This window comes from Netta rufina (assembly GCF_964035555.1).
Source record: "Netta rufina genome assembly, chromosome: 10".
In the NCBI taxonomy this organism is placed as follows: domain Eukaryota; kingdom Metazoa; phylum Chordata; class Aves; order Anseriformes; family Anatidae; genus Netta; species Netta rufina.
The window spans coordinates 17,959,283-17,978,270 of record NC_140133.1 but is presented as its reverse complement, the minus strand read 5'-3'; the positions used below and the strand labels follow the sequence as shown (position 1 = coordinate 17,978,270).

Below are 18,988 nucleotides of genomic sequence, written 5' to 3'. Positions count from 1 at the left end.
GGAGGAAGATGAAACCTATTCAAGAAAGTAACTTTGCTCTATTTTTTATTTTTTTTTGTCAGGTTCTACATTGAAAGCATTTCCTTTCTCAAGGACAAAACGACGGTGGAGCTGTTCTTCCTGAACGCCAAGTCCTGTGTGCACAAGGTAAGGCTGGGCATCCTTTGGAGCTCCTTGTGGTGCATCCCCTTCTATTGCTCCCCACACCACTTGGATGGTTCTGCAGACTTGCTGAGAGCGCCATCCTATTTCTAGATCTTACCAACATTAAAATCTCAGCATGCGTTCTCTCCTCCTCCACTTAAACACTGATGCTGCAAGCAAATGGATAAGGATAATGATGGCTTCTTGGTCGTGTTTTCACAACCCCGCTGTGTGCTCACCACGCTGAAATGTCTCAAATACTTGAAAGCTTTTAAGTTGTTTGAAATCTGGGTTGTCGCTTTGCAAGTAGGCTCTGTCCCAGACTGACATATCCCTCTACATGCTGCGTGGTAAATGTTTAAGGAGGAAGGTGAGGAAGATCCTATGCTCTGGTTCCTAGTTTCATGATTTTGTACCTTAGTTGCAGATCGTGGTTAAATTAGTCCAAGGGTCACTCTGTTCTTACAACCTTTTCTTGGAAAACAATCATTTAGTGTTACGTGTAAGCTCAGCATAGCAGGCCAAAGTTTTCACCTTTATTATGTTTCCTATTTTAGAGAACTCTCATTCTGTATCCAGTGTTCATTATTTTATGGTAGGATCAGAAAGCTTTCACAAAAAGCAGTTAATGGCGACGTTGTGACTGTGGTTTGTGCAGAAATTGCTTTCTGGAAGAGTGGAGGAGACTTGCACCTTTTCACAAAATATTCAAGTTTTAAAGAACGTTTGAAAAACTTGGGGCCTCACTAGTTACGTTTCATTAAAAGCAAATCTCCGTTTGGCATATTTGCCATTTTAAATGAAGGGTCTTGGCAACCTGTAATGAGCCTTCCAGGGAATACTGGAAAAGTTAGGAAAGAAAACAAATTTTGGAATTGGAAAATGGGAATGGTTTTAGTCCTGGTATGGGAAAAATACCCCTGCCCCAAGAAGCAGTCTGCTATTGGAATAAATACTAGGTGCACATCAAAACATTTGGGTGCAAGTGGTGCTTTTATGTAGATGCATAAAGCATAAGAGAAAGAGAAGTAAAAAGGGAAGCATGAAAAACGCCCTCACTGATCATAGGCATAAATATGTCATCAAGCCAATAGAGAGTCACTTCTGGCCCAGATAAATATTATTCAAACAGCACAACTTGGTCTTATTGAAACGAGGTGTTGATAGCTGGGAAGCGCTGATCACGCGCAGAGTGCTGCAATAAGCAGGCTGCATCACCCCGTCCAGTTCGGGGCTTCGGGAGCAGGGAGGTTTGCATGAAGGCTGCTTTATTTAACCCCGTTGCTCTCCAGGAGTGTGCTCTAACCAGCAGCAACGCAAGTGCCAGCTGTCCCCAGCAGCGTGCCTCCTCCCAGCTGCTTCCAGTGATGGTTTTGGGCAGGGACAGCCTCAGAGGTGGTGGCTGCGTGTGCCCTGTCCCCGCCATTTCCTCTGGTGGGAAGGGGACGAGACCCCTTGCTGCTGCCTACATCCCCTCCACCTCAGGACATGCTCTGTGAAACTGCAGCTGGTGTGAGGTGCTGCAGCTCTGAGCTCAGAGTTTTTTCTCCTGCATTGCACAAACTCAGGAGGGGAGCCCTTCTCTCCCTGCACACCCAACACTACAGGGCCAGAGCTCTCCCTATTTCTCTTGGGCTCTTAACTCATCCCTGCTGCGCTCTGCGTGTCATATCAGCTTGTGCCACCGTGGTCCTTGCGTGCCAGCAGCACTCTGACTGGCACCTCAGCTGATGTGGAACATGTTACATACACCGAGATGGCCAACATGCACGGGGAGGGATGTGTAGCAATGGGAACGCAGGTGGGTGGGAAAGTGGGTAGGACTCAACCTGTTTATTTAAAGCTTATTTACTTTCAAGATGTTTGCTTGGTTCAGTGGCTTTTAACCTTCGAATTAATTCTCTTTCAAATATTTTTCTACCCCACACGGTAAGCTTAAGGTCGCTCTAGAGTTCAAGCGGCGTGATGTGCACATGGGACAGATTCTTGTGTTTAAGCCCATGGGATTCGGACAAAAGGAGGCACAAAGCACCCCGACTGCAGTGTGCGTGCTGGCGCTGTGCTGCAGCCTCCTTGGTCTGTGCTGCGGGGTGCAGCATCAGCTCCCTGCATGCAGATCCCTCACTACACTGAAGCAAGTGGCTGGTGCTCGCTAATGATGGCGAGGAATGCTCCCTGGCACTGCGCAGTCGTTGATCCAGCTTGGGCAGTTCAGACCTGCCCCAGCTTCGCTTTCTTTTCCTCCTTGCTGTGTTCAGAGTGAGGAAACCCCAATGCACCAAAAAGTGGCACCCCCTGCCCAGTCTGTGAGCTCTGCCGTGCTCCTCACCTCACAGGGGTGTGCTGGAGAGCGCAGTACCAGGGCTGTGTCCTAGCCCCCATCCTTGCTTGAAACCTCTGCTCTGTGTGGGTCGGGAATGTGCTGGAAGGAGAGCTGCTGCAATACTGGGGTGTGAGAAGGCCTGCAGTAATAAGATTGCTTAAAAGCCCGTCGTGTTTTTTACCTTCACAAAGCCACTTCCAAAGTCCTCATGATGTCCAGCATTGCTGGGTCCAGGCTGCTGGGCAGTGTGTGTTGACTGTCCTGCCCCGCATTACTCCAGAGAGGTTTTGCTTGGGGCTGAATGAAAATTCAGGAACAAAAATGATAGCATATGATATATATTTATTATGCTAATATAGTTTACAGAATTTATATCTTATATAATGGAATAAAAAGCTGAATTAAAGTTTTGAAGCTGGAGAAGGCTGACTTAGTGATCTTCAGTGAACAGCCACTCTCTTGTTCTTCTTCACCTTTCACCTCCAGATTCCTGCAATCCTTTTCGCTCCTTTCTGCAAGTTGGCTACCACACTTCCCTAACAAGGGTTTGAAGAATCTGGGGCTTGCACGTTTCACAAATTCCGTAGTCACTTTGGCAAGGGAGAGACAACATAGACAATAAAATCTCTGCTGCCAGAAATATATTTCTTTCTGCTCCTCACCCACTCACCCACCTCCGAGCTCTTCTGTCAGAGCTCCTTTGTGCCTCTGCTGCCCTGTGCCATCCTGTACAGCCCACCTCGTTCTCTGCCTGTTCCCATTGCCTTGCCCTCATCCCCTGCAAGCAGCTGGGCAGCCAAGGAGACCCCTTTGCCCTAAGCACTGAGGACTGGGGCTCTTTTCTCTTTTTGTAGATCATGTTTTGCTAGTGCTGGAGCTCTGCACCCGGAGCAAAGAGAACTGCCCGGCGCTGCGCTGCGAAGTTCCCCCACACGTGCTCCGTCTTAACCCACCTCTGCGTCGGCACTTTCCTTCTGTTGCACGGTGTAATGCAACACCGCTTCACACACCTGGAAAATAAACTTCCTCTGTTGGATTTGCCAACACACTCCAGCTTTGCTGGCCTTGCCCTCCCCGTGTCTCACCGCTTACGAAGCCGAGCGCAACATTCACCGTTCCGCTCGTGAGAGCGCCCGGCGTTTCCTCATCGCTGCTGCGTGCACGCGTCTTGGCCTCCAGCCTGTGCAATGAGTGCTGCCAGCGCTCTCGCCCTGCCCTGCTTTCATGTCGAGCTGCCCATTTCTTCCCCGCTCCGCTGAAGTCCTGTGGCCATCGTGGTTCTGTGTGGCCGGGCCAGCTGGCTGGCTCCTGCGCTCCAGCATCGGCGCTCTCTGGGTTGGAGCTTGCAGAAGCCGCGTCTACTGCCAGGAACACCACGGGCCGCTGAGCACGAGCTGGGAGCTGCTGAAGCTTTCATCTCCAGGGCTGCAGAAGGGCCTCTCTGACTTGGTTATAAGCTTGGTTATCCACATGTGTTTGGGAAACTGCAGTGAGGGTGCTTTCTGTTCATCTGGGCTCTCTTTTCTTCCATGCCTCTCTTTTTTTTAAGGCTTTGAGAACCGCTGCCTGAAAACCTTCAGTGGTGACAACCTCAATTTACAGGCTTGCTTTCCTGTCACTGAATTTAAGAAGCTGGGTTTAGATTTACAGTGATCTCTGAAATCTTCTGTGCAGCTGGAATTTAAACAGGGAAAGTCCAGAGCTTGGTTTCAGGTGAAATGGGTATCAGAAGTGCTGTTTGCGCAGGGACAGGAGAGCTTTGTAACACGTTTGGTATGTTACTGCACAGGGCCCGGCCGTGGCTGGGACACCCTTAAAGGAAGTGGGTAGGAGCCGGTCAAGCACATGTTGATGATAAATTTGGAAAGATAAATTTGTCTTTTCTTTCAAAACAGCCAAGTTTGGAAAACTAACACCCTACTTGGCTAGCGAAGCACTGTCAAGTTTATTGTGCATTAGAGCTAACCTCCTTATAGCTCCGCAGCCATACGGTTGACTCCTTGCCAGTCCTTAAAATATGTTCTGTAAACTAAGAGCTTGGTCAAGTTGGCCGTGTTCCCCTTTTCCTCTCTCTATGTGTGTGTGTTGGGGGATTTATTTATTTAATTTCCCGTTCGTTTCAAGGACGTGCGAGAGTTGCTTTAAAAAAAGAAAGAAAAAGCTAAAGGAAATGAAAGTTTTTGGTGGAGTCTGTAACTGTGATAGCTTCGTGAGCAGCGATGCTTGTGAGCCCTTGGCAGCCAGAAGACCAGTGCTTACCAAGAGGAGCTGCTGAAACAGCCCCCTGGTGTGAGCATAAAGCCTGGCTGGCTTCCAGCTCGCGGAGAGCAGAGTGGCTGTATATTAGAGAGCTCTCGAAAGGTTTATAGCAGATATTTCCTAATTCTCCCCCATCTCGAGGGACCGGGGAGCGTTCCCATGCAGGCTGTAACACGGTATAGCCTGATCCTAGCCAACCCTATTAAAATACGCTCTGTCTGTTGCCTGGGTTTGTCATCCTGCTCCTGGAGATGGCCCACGTGAAGCCCAGGATGAAGTTCGGCAGGACCAGCTATCCTCTTCTCCACTCCGGGGGCTGTTGTTATTTGCTCCCGTGGGTGCTGGGGGCCACCTCCATGCCCTGAGCCCCTGGTGGTGTGTGAGCAGAGGTGAGGGATGGAGCAGAGCTATGCCTGTGAACGCAGTGTGGCAGACTTGTCTTTTGGCAGGAGGCAGGACCCTAAGCTGGTGGGAACTGGTAGATCTCCCCAGGAGCCCCATACTCACCAATACCCTGTGAGACCTCCTACTGGGTCACACTGGTGGCTTGGGGAGGTCTTGGTCACGGTGTGGATGTAGTCAGAGGACTCCACAGCTGCTTGCAGAGGCTCTGTGCTGGTCTGAGGCTGCCTGCTGTAAGAGGCGATGGTGCCCCAGCCCTGTTGAGGCTCTCGATGGGGAGGTGGAGCCGTGTCCCAGGTGTATCTGGGCCGGCCCGTTGCATGTGAGGATTTAGTTGTCAGCCAAAGCTTCGTAACTCACACCTCTTGACATGGTCACCTCCTTCTGAGCCTAACTGCCGGCATTAACTGTGATGGAGAGGTCTGCACCTTCGATCTTCTGGCCACGGGTGAAGATGCTGTGCCACCCCAGCCTCTTCTGGCGTTTGGGTGCTGGGTATCTCGCCGTGGTGTTGCAGCAGGAAAGAGAAAGCCTTTGATTATCTGGCAAGAATCACCAGGCTTAATGTATATCCTGGCTCACAGGGAGGACTTTGTGCGTTCTTCCCTGTTCTTTGCTTTTTGCTTTTACATTGTATTCATGCAGGGGGGGGAAGAAAAAGCAGCAGCAGATGACTGGGGCCCTGTTGCGCTGAACTGCATCGAGAAGTCTCTGAGTTACCCCTAGACAGTGTCACTGTCCCCAGGGGTTCATGTCGGTGTTGGCTAAGGTACAAAGCACAAAGGAGATGGGGTGAGGATGACTGGCAACCACAGCGAAATAAAGGGTGTAACAGAAACCTGAAGCTTTCGCTCCCTGCGAGGTGACACCGGGCAGCAGCGACAGATTTTTTTTGGCTGGCACGGCCTGAGCCGCTGAGCTGGGCAGTTCCTGCAGGGAAGAGCTGCAGCATCCAGGAGACCAGCAAGGTTTGGGGCTTCAGATCCAGGAGGGAGCAGGACTGCGATGGGGGCGCTCTGTGGGGCAGCAGGAACTGCAGACAACCCACGGGGGATGGAGAGGTGGCTGCAAACGCCTGGCGTCAGAGCAGCCCCTGGCGGTGTCGCTCTCAGGTCGGAGGTTGTTTGCTTGCTGCCTTGTGTCTCCTCGGTGTAATCGCCGCTCAGAGCGAGTTGCTGAGCTTGCCTGACCTACTTCTTCCAGGGCTGCTCTCGTTTCGTGGTGTAACAGGTTGTGTGTGGCCCAGCAGAGGCCACCTTGCTGCCGTCTCTGCTCCCATGGAAGCCTTGAGCTCAGGAAAGACACAAAGCTTTTAGCTCTGCGGGGACCTGACCTTGCACCTTTGGGTGCTCGGGACACGTCTGTGGGCACCGGGGCCCTGGTGGGAAGCTGCTGCTGCAGTGCTGGGCGTGGCTTTGTTCACTTGTTCTGGGTCCACACCCAGCTAATTGCCATCCACAATTTGACAACGTTCTTGGAGACGTTTGGTTCCTTCCTTTTCCCTCTAATTGCACCCTTTCAGCTTTTTTTTTAATCACCTTTCAGAAATCACAGGTAATTATATTCAATATTGTAGCTGTCTCGAGGCTATTCAGGCATAGTGTGGATTTTGGGGGGTATCTTGGCTTAATACAACTTTTTAAGAGGTTGGCTTGAGGGAAGAGGTTCTTGAATAACTCAATTCTCAAATCTTCATGTGAAATGTTGTCAGAGGGCACGTAACCTCCAGAAATTAAAGACTGAAGAAACTATCAATTTTCATTTCTTGCTCTGGCTCTCAGGAGTTAAAGATGACAGCTCCTGTGCTGCTTTAAAAAAATATCCTCTAAACAGCCTAAAGACTTGCTTAGCACAGTTAGTGCTCGTCTGGCTATCGTCATTGTTCTGCGTTTTCATCGGGCTTTCAGACGGGTATCTCTGACAGTTCCCGTGTTGATGCTGTGTCTAATGAGGGCTCGCTGCTCTATTCATCACCAAGCCTTGTGATTTTATCACATTCATGAGCCCGTTTCAGTGCAGGCAAAGACTTGAGCTCCTGTCTGAACCAGGGGCTGAATTCTGTGCCTGTGGACACTGAAGGCAAGAGTTGTTTTTTACTAGCTGTGGAGATATGGCTGGATTCCTGCTGCACACTCGCTGGGCCAGGCATCTGCTCCAACCTTTTATTATTCCGACGTCTGTCAGGGTGACAAAGCCACCCCAATCCACTGGACCAAACGCACTGTTTAGATGAGCCGGTGGCCTTTTGGAGAGCTGCGTGAGGGGGTGAGGCTGTCTCCTGGTTGAAATGATTGGTCCCTGTGCAAACTCTAATTGAAAAATATCAGTTTCATCCCTCCCCTAGAGCTGCACCCTCTGTTCTGTTCAAACTTATTTACATCTAAAATGCCGAAGACTCAGATTTCATTATCTGAATTGCATCCATCTACTTAACCTCGTGCTAGTGACCTTATTCCCACGTGGGACACATCCAGGAACACCTTCCATCTTCAACACAACCACAGGAGTCTTCGCTGATCTGGCTCCCAGGGCTGCACCTACTTACCAAAACCTGCACTGAAATTCCAGGTTTTGCAGGTGAACCTTTTTACAGCCACTCTTCCCCGTTTAGTTTTGAAATTGGAACTTGCTGTTAAAGCAGGGCTACAACAGAGCCCCCTGTTTGCCAGCCTGGGAGGCTGAAGGATTGTTCCAAAATCACAATATTGTCGGAGAGAGGAGAGAGCCCTGGTCCTGTGTGAGTGATGTGTGTTGCTGTACGGGTCTGTGTCAAGTCAAAGGCTGTCCAAACTCCTTGACAGCCCAGGGCTGGATCCCATTATAGCGATGGCTAATCGGGGAACCAGATGGCAAATAACATTATATTATGATGGAAAATAATCCCAGGCTCTGAGGGAATTGTCCAAGAGACTGTCAGTTGTACAGCATCAGTCTGTTAGATAAAGGCTGCTCTGGGATCCCTTGCTTGAAATCTCTCTGCTCCTCAGCTACTGCGTGCCCTCAGGTCAGTCCCTTCCCCTCCGTGTCCATCTGTCCTTTGATTTTAGCCCCTTGAAAGGTAGGGGTTCTGCTGATTGCTCCTTGGTGTTTTTTCTTTTTGGGGGTACAGTTACTGTATGGCGATACCTGGTGATAATTAGGTTCTGTCCAGCCTGTACAAAAAGGCTTTTTTAGAGCACTTTTAGGTACCGGTGTGGACAAAACCTGGGAATGGCTGTTTGAGAGTGCAGGGGAAAAATAAGTAAAAGTTTTAAGTTCTGGCTTCAAGGTGGGGATACTTACACAGAAAGTGGTTTTGGCTGACCTGCTGTGGTTGAGTGTTACCAAGCGTGTGTGTTTTGTAGCATCAGGTATCCCAGATAAAAGGGATGGGGAAGGTCCTCCAGTAAAGATGCCTTCAGCATCTTGTTTAAAACAGGCCAGGCTGTGGAGGACTTCCCTACCTGCTCATTCCTAAACACAGCTTTTAAGCAAGCACCTCTGAAAGTGAGGACGCCAGCTCTGCGAAACCCTCCTGGTGAAAGCAGTGACCGAAACTGCGCCTCCCGAAGGAGGGAGGCCTCTGTTCCGCCTGTTGAAACCCTAAATGAGGTGGTTGGGGAGTTCACTTTCAGTGTCCATGGAAATGCCATAGCAGCCCGGTAAAGTGAGCAGAGTTCCCTGCAGCTTGTATTTAGGACCAAGCAAACCAACGCGTAAGAGCAGCTTCGTAATTACCGTGGCTAATTAGTTAATGTTAGGGATAGGCTTTGAAGATGAAAAGCGAAGAGGTGTTCAGTTATTAAGTCTCCAACACCCCTGTAATGCCAGCAGCAGCTCTTGCTGTGGGTCAGCAGGGACTTGCAGCTGAAGTGGCTCACCCAAACGCTGCAGAGTTTTCCTTGGAGCCTGCAACAAAGAGCGGAGGCCCTTTGATGTGAGGATTGCGTTTGGCTAGGTAAATCTCTCCCTGAGCTTGTTGTAGCATAAAGGTGATGAGCCCCATGCAGCCGATCCTGCCTCGGGGCAGGGAGATGGTCTTGATGAGCTTTTAAAGTCCCTTCTGGCCCCGTTTTCCCTGATTTTGTGGTCCAGGGACGGCTTTGCTCAACTGGAGCTTGTTTTTCCTGCTGGGCAATGGCCTTTTCTCAAGTCTGGGTCCCCCACCGCTGGTGCAGAGCGTGGTGCAGGGAGGGCTGGTGTCCCGTATCCTCCCCACCACTGCTTCCTTCAGAGGCTGTTTGAGCAGATGCAATTGAAGCTAAATTGAAGCTAAAAAGGCGGCTGAGATGTGCATGACAAAGACTAACCTGCTGCAGACCTGGAAGTAACAAAGTGCCTTCATCTTGCACCTACGTGAAGACCGACGGGGCTGCGAACCTTGCCTTTTCTCCCGAGCATCTACATTAAAGAGATCTGAAGGAAAGAAGAATTTGAAGCCTTTTTTTTTTTCCCCCTCTCCTACGTTGTGATGTGCCCCTCCTCTTCTAATAAAATGTCTGGGAATGCTTTGGAGGCTACTTCTGCATAGCTCTTGCCACACCTGTTGGGAAGGGGAAATTCCTCGGAGTCTGCCCTCCCGGAGCCGCCCCGGGGAGCGCTGCTGCTGGAATGTTTTATTGACAAAGCTGGCAAAAAACTTCCTTTCCATGAAAATTGAATGATTTGTTTGCTCGCTTTTGAATTTTCTCTCCGTGGGCCAGACCTGCAGCTGTAGTTAATTAGCCCAGCTCCAGATGTGACTTATATATTTAGGGATGTCACTTCCCTGCATCTCCGTGAGTCTGTAGGTCTTCCTGCTGCCCTGGTTTGGGCACTATTTCAGCTTTCGGTCTGCCTTGTCCCTCATTCAGGCAACAAATCCTAGGGACAGGGCTGCGTGGTGGGATCTTGGTGGCAGCGGGTAGGCAATCACGTGCGCTACCTTCACTTGCAGAAGGGTAACAAGAAAAAAATCTGAAAATTCAAGGGATGGCTCCTGGGCCAATTCTGTGCTTTACGGGTGGTTTGCAGGGTGTAATAGGCTTGGGTAGCTCCAACAAACAGAGCTGAGTTGCAAGTGTGTTTCTTTTACTCTCCCAGTCCTATTGCTGGTCCCAGATAGAACCAAGAGCAGGATTTCTGCTTGCTAGAGACTGATCTGGAAAGATTGCACTTAAGATTGCAAGCTTAAAAAAAGAAGGAAAAAAAATACACGTGTATTTCTGATGCTTTAGCATTTCTCAGCTGCACACCTCTGAAGGCACCGAGCACGTTGTGCTCTCAGGCTGTGACTGCAAGACTCTGCCTGGTTTTGGAGTGGGGTCAAGAATTGAGCTTTCCAGAGTGGGAGGCTGTAGAGCTCCTCTGAGCATTGCAATAAAACGCATGTACTTGCAGGATTTGGAGGCTGTAAGATCTCCAGGCTGTGTGTGGTAAAAGAAAATTAGTTATAATGGCCTCGTGATTAATAAGCAGCGTTTATCTAGCATCATGGGTGTGCGTACCACCATCAAAACAAAGCCGAGGTCTCTGCCTGGGGGAGGTGGTGTGCTTAGAGCCATAAATACCTGCACTACAACCTGCTCTCTTCACGGCCAGTGCTTTAAAATGTGCAGGATCAGGTACCTGGCAGGGCGTGTGCAATAAAACACATTTAGAAAGACAACACGCGATGGCATGAAAAGAGAGAGGGGGAGAGACTGGGGGAGGTGGGAACGGACACCCTGTGTCCCTGTGCGCACAGCAAGTGTTCACGGAAGGGGAGAAACAGTCCCGGGGCGGCGAGAGGGCTGGGACTTGCTCGGAGCCTGGGCTCCCCCCCAGCTGCTGCTGGCAGAAGCGATGCTGCTCGCCCAAACCCTGTGTGACCAAACCCCGGGTGAACTTCCCTCGGCAGGCGGGCGTCCCAGGGGGCGGGCGGTGCGGGGCTCCCAGCGCTCACCTTCTCCTCTCTCCGTGCACAGGGGCAGATCGAGGTCGAGAGCGAGACCGTCTTCAAGTTGGCAGCCCTGATTTTGCAGGTAAGCTCTTTTTTCTCGTGCCTGGAGGCGCACGGTGCCTTTCTCCTATCAGCAACTCTGCAGCTTCGGCATGTGCAGCCCCTTGACTTGTTAGCTCAGCTGCGTGCTGCCTTTTTTTTTCCTCCACTCTATGAAGACAAAACCACGCGGTGTAGTTCATATTCTCTGTAGCTGAAGAGGGGGAAAAAAATGCTACAAATGTTGGGAGCTGTTTTTCTTTTAGGTTAGGCGAAAAAATGTATATTTGTGGAATTTTAAGTTGGAGGAGTGAAGGAAGGAGGAAAAGTTCATCAGGGGAAGTAATTTATTTGTGCAGGTTTCTATCCAATGTATCACTTACTCTTTTAATTTAACTGTATGCTAGAGATCTGGGGAGAAAGAGAAGAGTATGATACTGTAGCTAAAACTTGTGTGATGCCTGTGAATTTTTCTTTCAGAGCACATACTTTATACATCTATTATCTTAAATTATGGTAACTTTTTCTCCCCTTCATCAAGTTGTGTTGTCCTCAGACTTAAACTTTGGTTATTTACCACCTTCTGTGAAATAAATATCTCCTGTTAAAATGTTGGTCGTGTCCTCCCTCCCACACACACACACACTGTCGCTGACAAAATGCTCCCGCAAAGCTGCAGTGCCTTGATCTGCCCGAGCTGCTTCCATCTGAAGCGAGCCCAGTTCCTCCCGAAAGTTTGACCTGCTCGTAAAGCCGACCTTTAGCTGGGTTTGGTTGGCCAGAGAGAGAACGGGATTTCACTTCTCATGCAGTAAAAGAGATGTGGGATTTGGATCGTGAAATTCATCCCCCTTCTAGAAGCAGAATTATTTATGGTGTAGGTGGATAATCTACAGCTGGAAGCGTAAAGGGCCAAGTCCTGTTCCTGAGTGCATGCAGGCAGCCTCTGGGCTCCGCATGAGTGGAGCTGAGGTCGGGATCCAGCCAAAAAGCTGTGGGAGTGGGGCAGGGAACAATGCTGGGAAAACCGAGGAGTTTTGAAGAGATCTTGTTTTAATTCTGTCACTGTTTTTCAATTGTAGGAAGCCAAAGGGGACTATTCCAGGTAATAACATTTTCCTTTCTAACCCTAATGTGCTTGATGGATGTGTTTTTGTTGGTTTGCATTGTGTTTCAAACAATCAGAAATGGGGGGGGGGGGGGGCGAAGTCCAGCCGGGAGCAGCGGCTGCAGAAAGCAAAATGCACCGCTAGGCTGGATAAAATCTGAGTCCGCAGGGTGAGTAAGTCCTTCTGTGAACATGCTCTGAATCAAACCAATTTTCAGGCCATCCCTCTCCGCTCTCCTCCCCAAATGTGCGTGCCTGAGTGGGACGGGGAGAAAACAGCCTTGCAGCTCGGCTCTAACCCTGCCCGTGCCCCTGCCCACCCGGCAGCAGCGCGTGCAGGGGGCTGTGGAGCTCGCCAGCTGCCCACCGAAGTCAATGAGCTGCTTTCTTCTGCAGCTGCCCTGGGGCCTCCCCCTGTGCCCGCACCTGACCCAACACTTGTGCTGTGGCTGGCGTGCGAGCCGCTTGCTGCGCTTTGGCTGTTTGAAGCTGCGTCCTCCCAGGGTGCTTGCCCTTGGAAATCGCTTTCTGCGGGTTCACCTCCGCGCACTGGTTTGGGTAACCAGCACTGGGGGCTGTAAGGGGAGCTGGGGTCGCACTCGGAGCTGTTGGAGCCCGGGGAAAAGGCCTTCAATTAGAAACAGCTCGCTAAGCAAATAGAAATCCAAAAGGTCAGCTTTGGTTGCGTTAATGTTTTACTACTTGCTGAGTTTCTATATAGGAGGAGTGATGTGTTTACACTTTTGCTGCCACAGCTCTCCTGCTGCAACAGACGGGTTTTGAGAATGCTCAGCAGAGAGCTACCTGCAAAAACGCAGGCCGTGAGTCGCACCTGGCTGCCAAAACCTGCAGCAGGGACATCCTCTGCTCTTCCTGCTGTGTGTGGTTGTCAACTCAGTGCCAGTTCTTTGGTCCGAGACCCCTTCTCCAAGTGCCGGTCCTTCCTCCACTGAAGGACAGGCTTTGTGTGAAGTCCATCACCAAGCTCCCTCTGCTTTTTGTCGGTGTGCTGTGATGCCTGCAGGGAGGAAAAGATGCCCTTGTGACTAAGATCAGCTGGCTGGGCTGGCTCTGCAGATGATTTCTGTTCCTATTCATGCTGTGGACCTGCTTTGTGACCCACAGGATATTGCTTATAGCCGCAACGTGCTGCCCTTTTCACCAGACAGACTGCTCATCTTGCCTGATTTCACAGTGATTCCCAAAGCTTCGCTTAATTTAGGGACAGAGAACTCACGTTACCATGGTTCACTTGACAAGAAGTGACTTGTTAAGCTGCAGCCGCTGGTGGAGTGGGCTCTCTTAGCCTGGTACAAGATCTCAAGAAAAGAGGTTAAGGTTAAAACCTACCTTTATGGTTAAAACCTCCCTTCCGTGGTTTGAACTTAACTCTGACTCCTTATCACTTGCAATAAATAGGTTTGTAAGCATTGCTTCACCTGCACAGGAACAGTGTACGTGGCTATTTCACATGCCTCAGCTGACAGGTTGGAAGGAGTGTGTCACCTGTGGTTACCTTCAAAAGTATTTAAAGAAAATGGGAGGGAAGAGGTGTGCTACACGACTGATCTCCTTTTCCACGTGCAGCTCTTCCCAGAGTTGCCTCTTGCAGGAGATCATAGCTGTGGCAATTGCTTTCACTGTATTAAAAAAAAGAAAAAAAGTTATGCCTGCATATCAAATGAGCACAGCCAGCTGTCCCAGCCCCCGGCAGTGAAGGAATTTGATTTTACATATCACAAGTGGTCATTTGGACCGCTGATGATAAAGCACGAGCTTAATTACCGACCTATCTAACAAAGATACTGTGTGAGTGCTCTCCCTGGCACACGCACCGCTGGGAGCAGGGACGCGGTGCTGCAGCCTGCCCGCCCCTCGTGCCCTGTGGTTCCTCCGTCTGCGGTGCCTCGCTGCGATGTGCTCACCGTGCGCTATCATTTGGCAATTCCACTTTGAGTCACTTTCTGGAATGCGGCTCTTGCACCATTTCTGCTTACGTGAGAACAGCCTGGTTAATTTTTTTTTTATGTAGGATTAGTGCTGAATGAACTCCCGTAGATACAGGAATCGCCCCAAGTCCTGGAGCTTAGCGTGCTGGGAGTTAAAAAGGGCCAGTCCAGGCAGCGCTGGTGAGCTCTGCTTGTGTCACACACCTCCTGGGAGCTTTTTGGCAGGCACACATCCCTCATGCTGACTCCGGGTGGGAATACACAGACTGGTACCAGGGTACGAGTGCTTTAAACTCCCACTGCTCTCCAGTAACCCCTTTCCCAACCCGCTGCTCAAATTCTCAGATAAGACCTTGCTGGAAGAGCGCAGTAATCTCCCGAGAGCCACCCGCCCTCCTCCTGGGCTGAGTGGGTGAGCACATTCTTTGGAAATCTGTTCATTTTCAGCGAGCAAACCTGACGTGCGGGCACTTGGAGGAAGTAAAAACTTTAGGTTTCCTACACCACGGAGATGACTCTGGGGAGTCCTCCCAGCCCAGTAGCGCTGCCAGCACGGCCACACGAGGGTCCCTGCGGCTTGGCCCCTGCAGGTGCCGTGCGGTGGTGGGTCCCCAGGGTGCTGGGCTGCCCTCCTGGCACCAGGACATGCAGTCTGTCATTCAGAGAGCAACACGAAACACTCAATTCCCACTTGGAAAAGACACCGGTTTGAAGACATCTTGATAAAGCCTTACAGGCTGTTAAGTACAGGCTTCAGAATTACACCCACGGCATGCCCGGTGCAGCTCTGCCCTTTTTGGATCGCTCTGGTTTCTCAAAGGTGGCCTCAAATTACCACGGGCCGCAGGAGGAATTATTAGTGAAGATGGCAACGTGCCGCAGTGGTGCAGCTCGCCGCACGCCCAGTTCCTGTTCCTGTTTACTGGGTTGGTGATCCCGGCCACCATCAGTAGTCACCCATCTGGGTGATGCAGAGCGTGCCGCGGAGGTGCCCCATCTCTCCCGGGTGTGGGGCAGCGTCAGGGCTGAGGCAGGCACAGGTTTCCTTCGAGAGGTTTGTGTCTGGGATGCTGGCAGCAAGTTTGGGATGCTGCACGTCGATGGCCCTCTGCCTTCCTGCCGCATGGCTTGGTGCGCTTTGCTCAGGAGGAGGGACGTGATGCTTACTCATGTTTGCTGCCCACACCTGATCTAGGACTCTGAGTTGTCTGTTTCTCTTTCTGAACTCATTCATCTTCTCCAGCTCCTGTATTAAGAACCCCAAACAAAACTCAAGTCATGAACGTTAGCGTAGTTTTGAAGCTGTGTTCCTCAGGTGCAGTCATCCACTTGCGTGGTTACCAATGGAACAGAAAAAAGCTGCAACCCTGCTTTAAAAAATCTTGAATTTTTAAACTTTCTGTGAGGGTTCTAAAAAGAGAATTTGATTCAAGTTGCAGCTTCTGGCACAGTTGAATTTTATTTTTTTAGAGGGGGGGACAAAGTGTATGTTCTACTTACGTTAGGATTTATTTTTTTTAATTTTAAAGAGACACAGAACAATTACAAGACCAGGCTGGAAATTATTCACCATGTAAATATGCAATACATGCAGTCTTGTCTCCTTGCAAAATAAATGATTTACTTGTACTTAGTTTACAGACTACGCATCTGCCCTCAGAAATGCTGTACAATAGTAGATAGCGTTGTATTTCTTTGTAGCTGGAGAAAAGAGTTTGTAACTGCCGTGATGACTGATAGTACCAAAGATGCTGTGCTTCCAACGTTGGAGAGTTTATTAAAATCAGATTAGCTGCTTGGACTATATCAAGAAAGTAACTTTTGGAAAAAAATGATCTCTGACTGCTAATCTTGGATCCCATTTTCCACAATAACACTTCTAGGACTGCAAGGCAGCCCCGCTCCCTGCAAGCTGATGAAGTTGCTGGAGGAGGGCTTCCGTTCCCTTTAAATAGCTGACACATTCGGTTTTGATTCTGGCCTGTGGGCTGCAAAGATAACTCCTGACTGGTGTAACATAACACAGACAAAATAATGAATTCCTGATAGCTGACATGTGTGAGACACTGGGGTTTATCATTACGTGGGTGATAAAGGCAGTCTGCAGCAGGAAGAGGTTTGTGTGAAAGATACGTTTGCTGGCTGTGGCGATAGAGGAACTGGCTCAGAAGCTCCAAACTTTACAAACTTTATCAAAGAGCAAAATAAGCGCTTGGTTTAGTTGCAGAAAACTGGCATCAGGAATTTGCTCCTAATTAAGACGAGCACTCACTCTTAGATTTTGGGTAATGTTTGCTTGGGAGTATGATTGCTGGAGGGAGAATCTGTTGATGGAAAGGAACGTGGAAATGGTGATGTGGGCAGTGCTAGGAAATAGCTGCTTTGGAGAAGTCAGAGGGTGTCTGACAGTGAAGCACCTGCTAGCTGCTGTGCTTACCCGAGGACCAGCTTGGCATCAGGAGCAGGACACGCCTGAGAATTGTTGGAGCCAGTTTGTCCAGCCTGTTTTGGGAAATCTCGCCAGGTTCAAATGACCAAACCCCAGGTGTGGCCACAGCCAGGATTTGGGGCAAAGCAGAAGCAGAGATTTGGAGCAGATTCCCCCGTTGTCCCTATTTTCCCATCCTGGGGAGGTCTGGGAGGGACCTATGCAGTGTGGGGGGAGCCCCCCTTGCAAGCACACCTCAAGGGACCGTGGTGGTGTTCTCAGCCTGAGCACATCCCGGTGCCTCTGGCAGCCCCAAAGGATTTCCTTCCAAGCAGGGCACGGGCCGTACCGGTGGGTGACATAAACGAGCCGGTAGGATCCACATTCTTGAAGCTGTCTGGTGCCTGTCATAGACACCAGCTCGGTTTAGTTTTGGATTTTCCTTTTAATGCAATTGCATATTTTAGATGCCTGTGCAGCGATGTTTACAGAGGCTCTCCCCAGCACAGCCCACTGCTCCCTGGAGGTCGTGTCTGCACAGCTGGGAAATCAGCGCTGAGCGCGCTGGTGCTGTGCTTGCCCCCACTTTGCTCTACGGTTCCTTGTTTGCCAATTGAGTCACTGTGTTTTGCCTTTCAGCTGCAACTCTACTTTTTTTTTTAAATGCCTTGCTAGGCACTTGCTCATGAACCATTAACTCTGGCTCAGTCAAACCCGGCTCTGTGTGTTCCTGCCCTCACTGCTGCAGTGAATAACTAACGTGGAACACGACGAGCACAGATTTATTAACTTCGACCCTGTTTGCCGAGGGAGGTGATTATGTATTTCACTTCATTTGGAACATGTAAAGAATGGAGGTGGTAAATAAACACTTTTAGGGAAAGGAAAGTAATGTTTAATACATATTTCATACAGTGGTGATTTCCCTACTTGACAAATGTCAGATACCCACTTTCACAGAGATCTCTCTCTGATTAATTGAATTTTATACCTTCTTGAAAGAAAAGCTGGTTGAAAACTAGTAATTTTTCCATAGCCGCGTGCAAGTCTCTTGCTTTTCTTGAGTTCATGTTCAGAATCCTACCCCCAAGTGTATCAGGTGAAACGTGTAGTGAAGGAGCCAGGCAAGGAGCCACTGAGCTCCCTAACTCCATCTCCCAAAACACTCAGGCAGTACTTCTGAGGTGGAAATGTTGTTCTTTCCTGTTTTGTTTTTTTTTTTCTTCCCTTCAGTAAAAAGCTGAAATTCATTGTGTAGACCAGGTGCGATTACAAAAAGTCGTGTTTAAGACACCAATTTTTTGCTAGACTTAAAACCAACATTTTGTTTTCTGCTAGTGCTACTTATAAGGTTTAGGGCAGACCAAAGACCAAAGCATGTGTCATCTCTGAAATGCTGCTGTTTTAGCATTGTGGGTTTTTTTAACAGAACAATTTTAAAATAGGAAATTGTAAGGGCTGCTGAGGAATTTATATAGCATGCAGCAGATGAGTTACCCTGAATTAGGTAGAAGCACTGAGTGAAGTGAGCAAAGAATTAAATGGAGAAAGAAAGAGGGTGCTTTGAGTAATTTAATATTTTGATCTCTGGGGATTTGCTGCTATAGCGTAACTCGAATAGTTGTACATAATTATGGCAGTTGGGTAAGTAACACATTTCTGTATTTTGTATGCAAGATGTTAGTACAATTTCCAGAGGGGCAGCAAAAGCGGTCATGGTGTTTTGTCATATGTAAGGATCCTTCAGCAGTCTTTTCTTTCAGTTCTTCGTCTTTTCATTTAAGGCACTTTTAGCTCAAAAAGAAGCAGTGCTATGGTGGGTACAACCCAGCCACCTAGGGAGGGCTTTTGTGCGTGCTCAGAGGTTCTCCAGTCCTGCACCACAGGCTGCAAGCAGCAGTCTGAGCTCTGGTCTGCCTCCAGACAAAAAAAAGAAAAGGCAACAAAATCCTCATTTGTTTTTCCTCCCTCGTGGTGTTTGGGATCTAACCAGCAGTGTGTGTTTTGTGCCTACAGGAAATGGGATGACAGCTCTTCAGCGTCAGCTCCTTGCTTTTGCAGACTTGCTGGGCCTTTATTGTTACTTGGATGCTTTATTTTTCTTGTGGTTGCGTGTATCTCTGTATCAGCACGCAGAGCTGTGATAACAAGCTTTGAGCTTTGCTGCTGCACTCAGACATGCTAAAAAACCACAACTAATGTGGCTAATCTGACTTTTGTGCGAACAGGAAGAAAGCGTGAGTGTTAGAAATAACAGCGGGTCGTTGCGAGGAGGGGCTTGGGATCCTTCAAGCGTTGTATCAGCTGTGAATGGCCATATTTTGCTCTACAGTGAGTCCCCAGGTGAAGCGGAGCCATTCTGCTTTGTCTGCACTGGCCAAGAAGCCCTGCTAACATGCGCTGCAGCTTCATAAAGGAGGCTTTGTGGCACCAGGGC

At 49.4% G+C, this 18,988-nt stretch overlaps 1 protein-coding gene across 1 annotated transcript in view; it reads left to right on the top strand.

The window, feature by feature from the left end:
* Positions 1-18,988, top strand: part of FRMD4B (FERM domain containing 4B) — a gene marked incomplete at its 5' end in the record, with an annotated part of 72,904 nt that overhangs the window by 21,450 nt on the left and 32,466 nt on the right. The window contains 3 exons of the mRNA XM_084292444.1: positions 63-147; positions 11,053-11,109; positions 12,149-12,171. Of these exons, the coding sequence (XP_084148570.1) occupies positions 63-147; positions 11,053-11,109; positions 12,149-12,171 (165 nt within the window). The remainder of the gene's footprint in view (positions 1-62; positions 148-11,052; positions 11,110-12,148; positions 12,172-18,988) is intronic.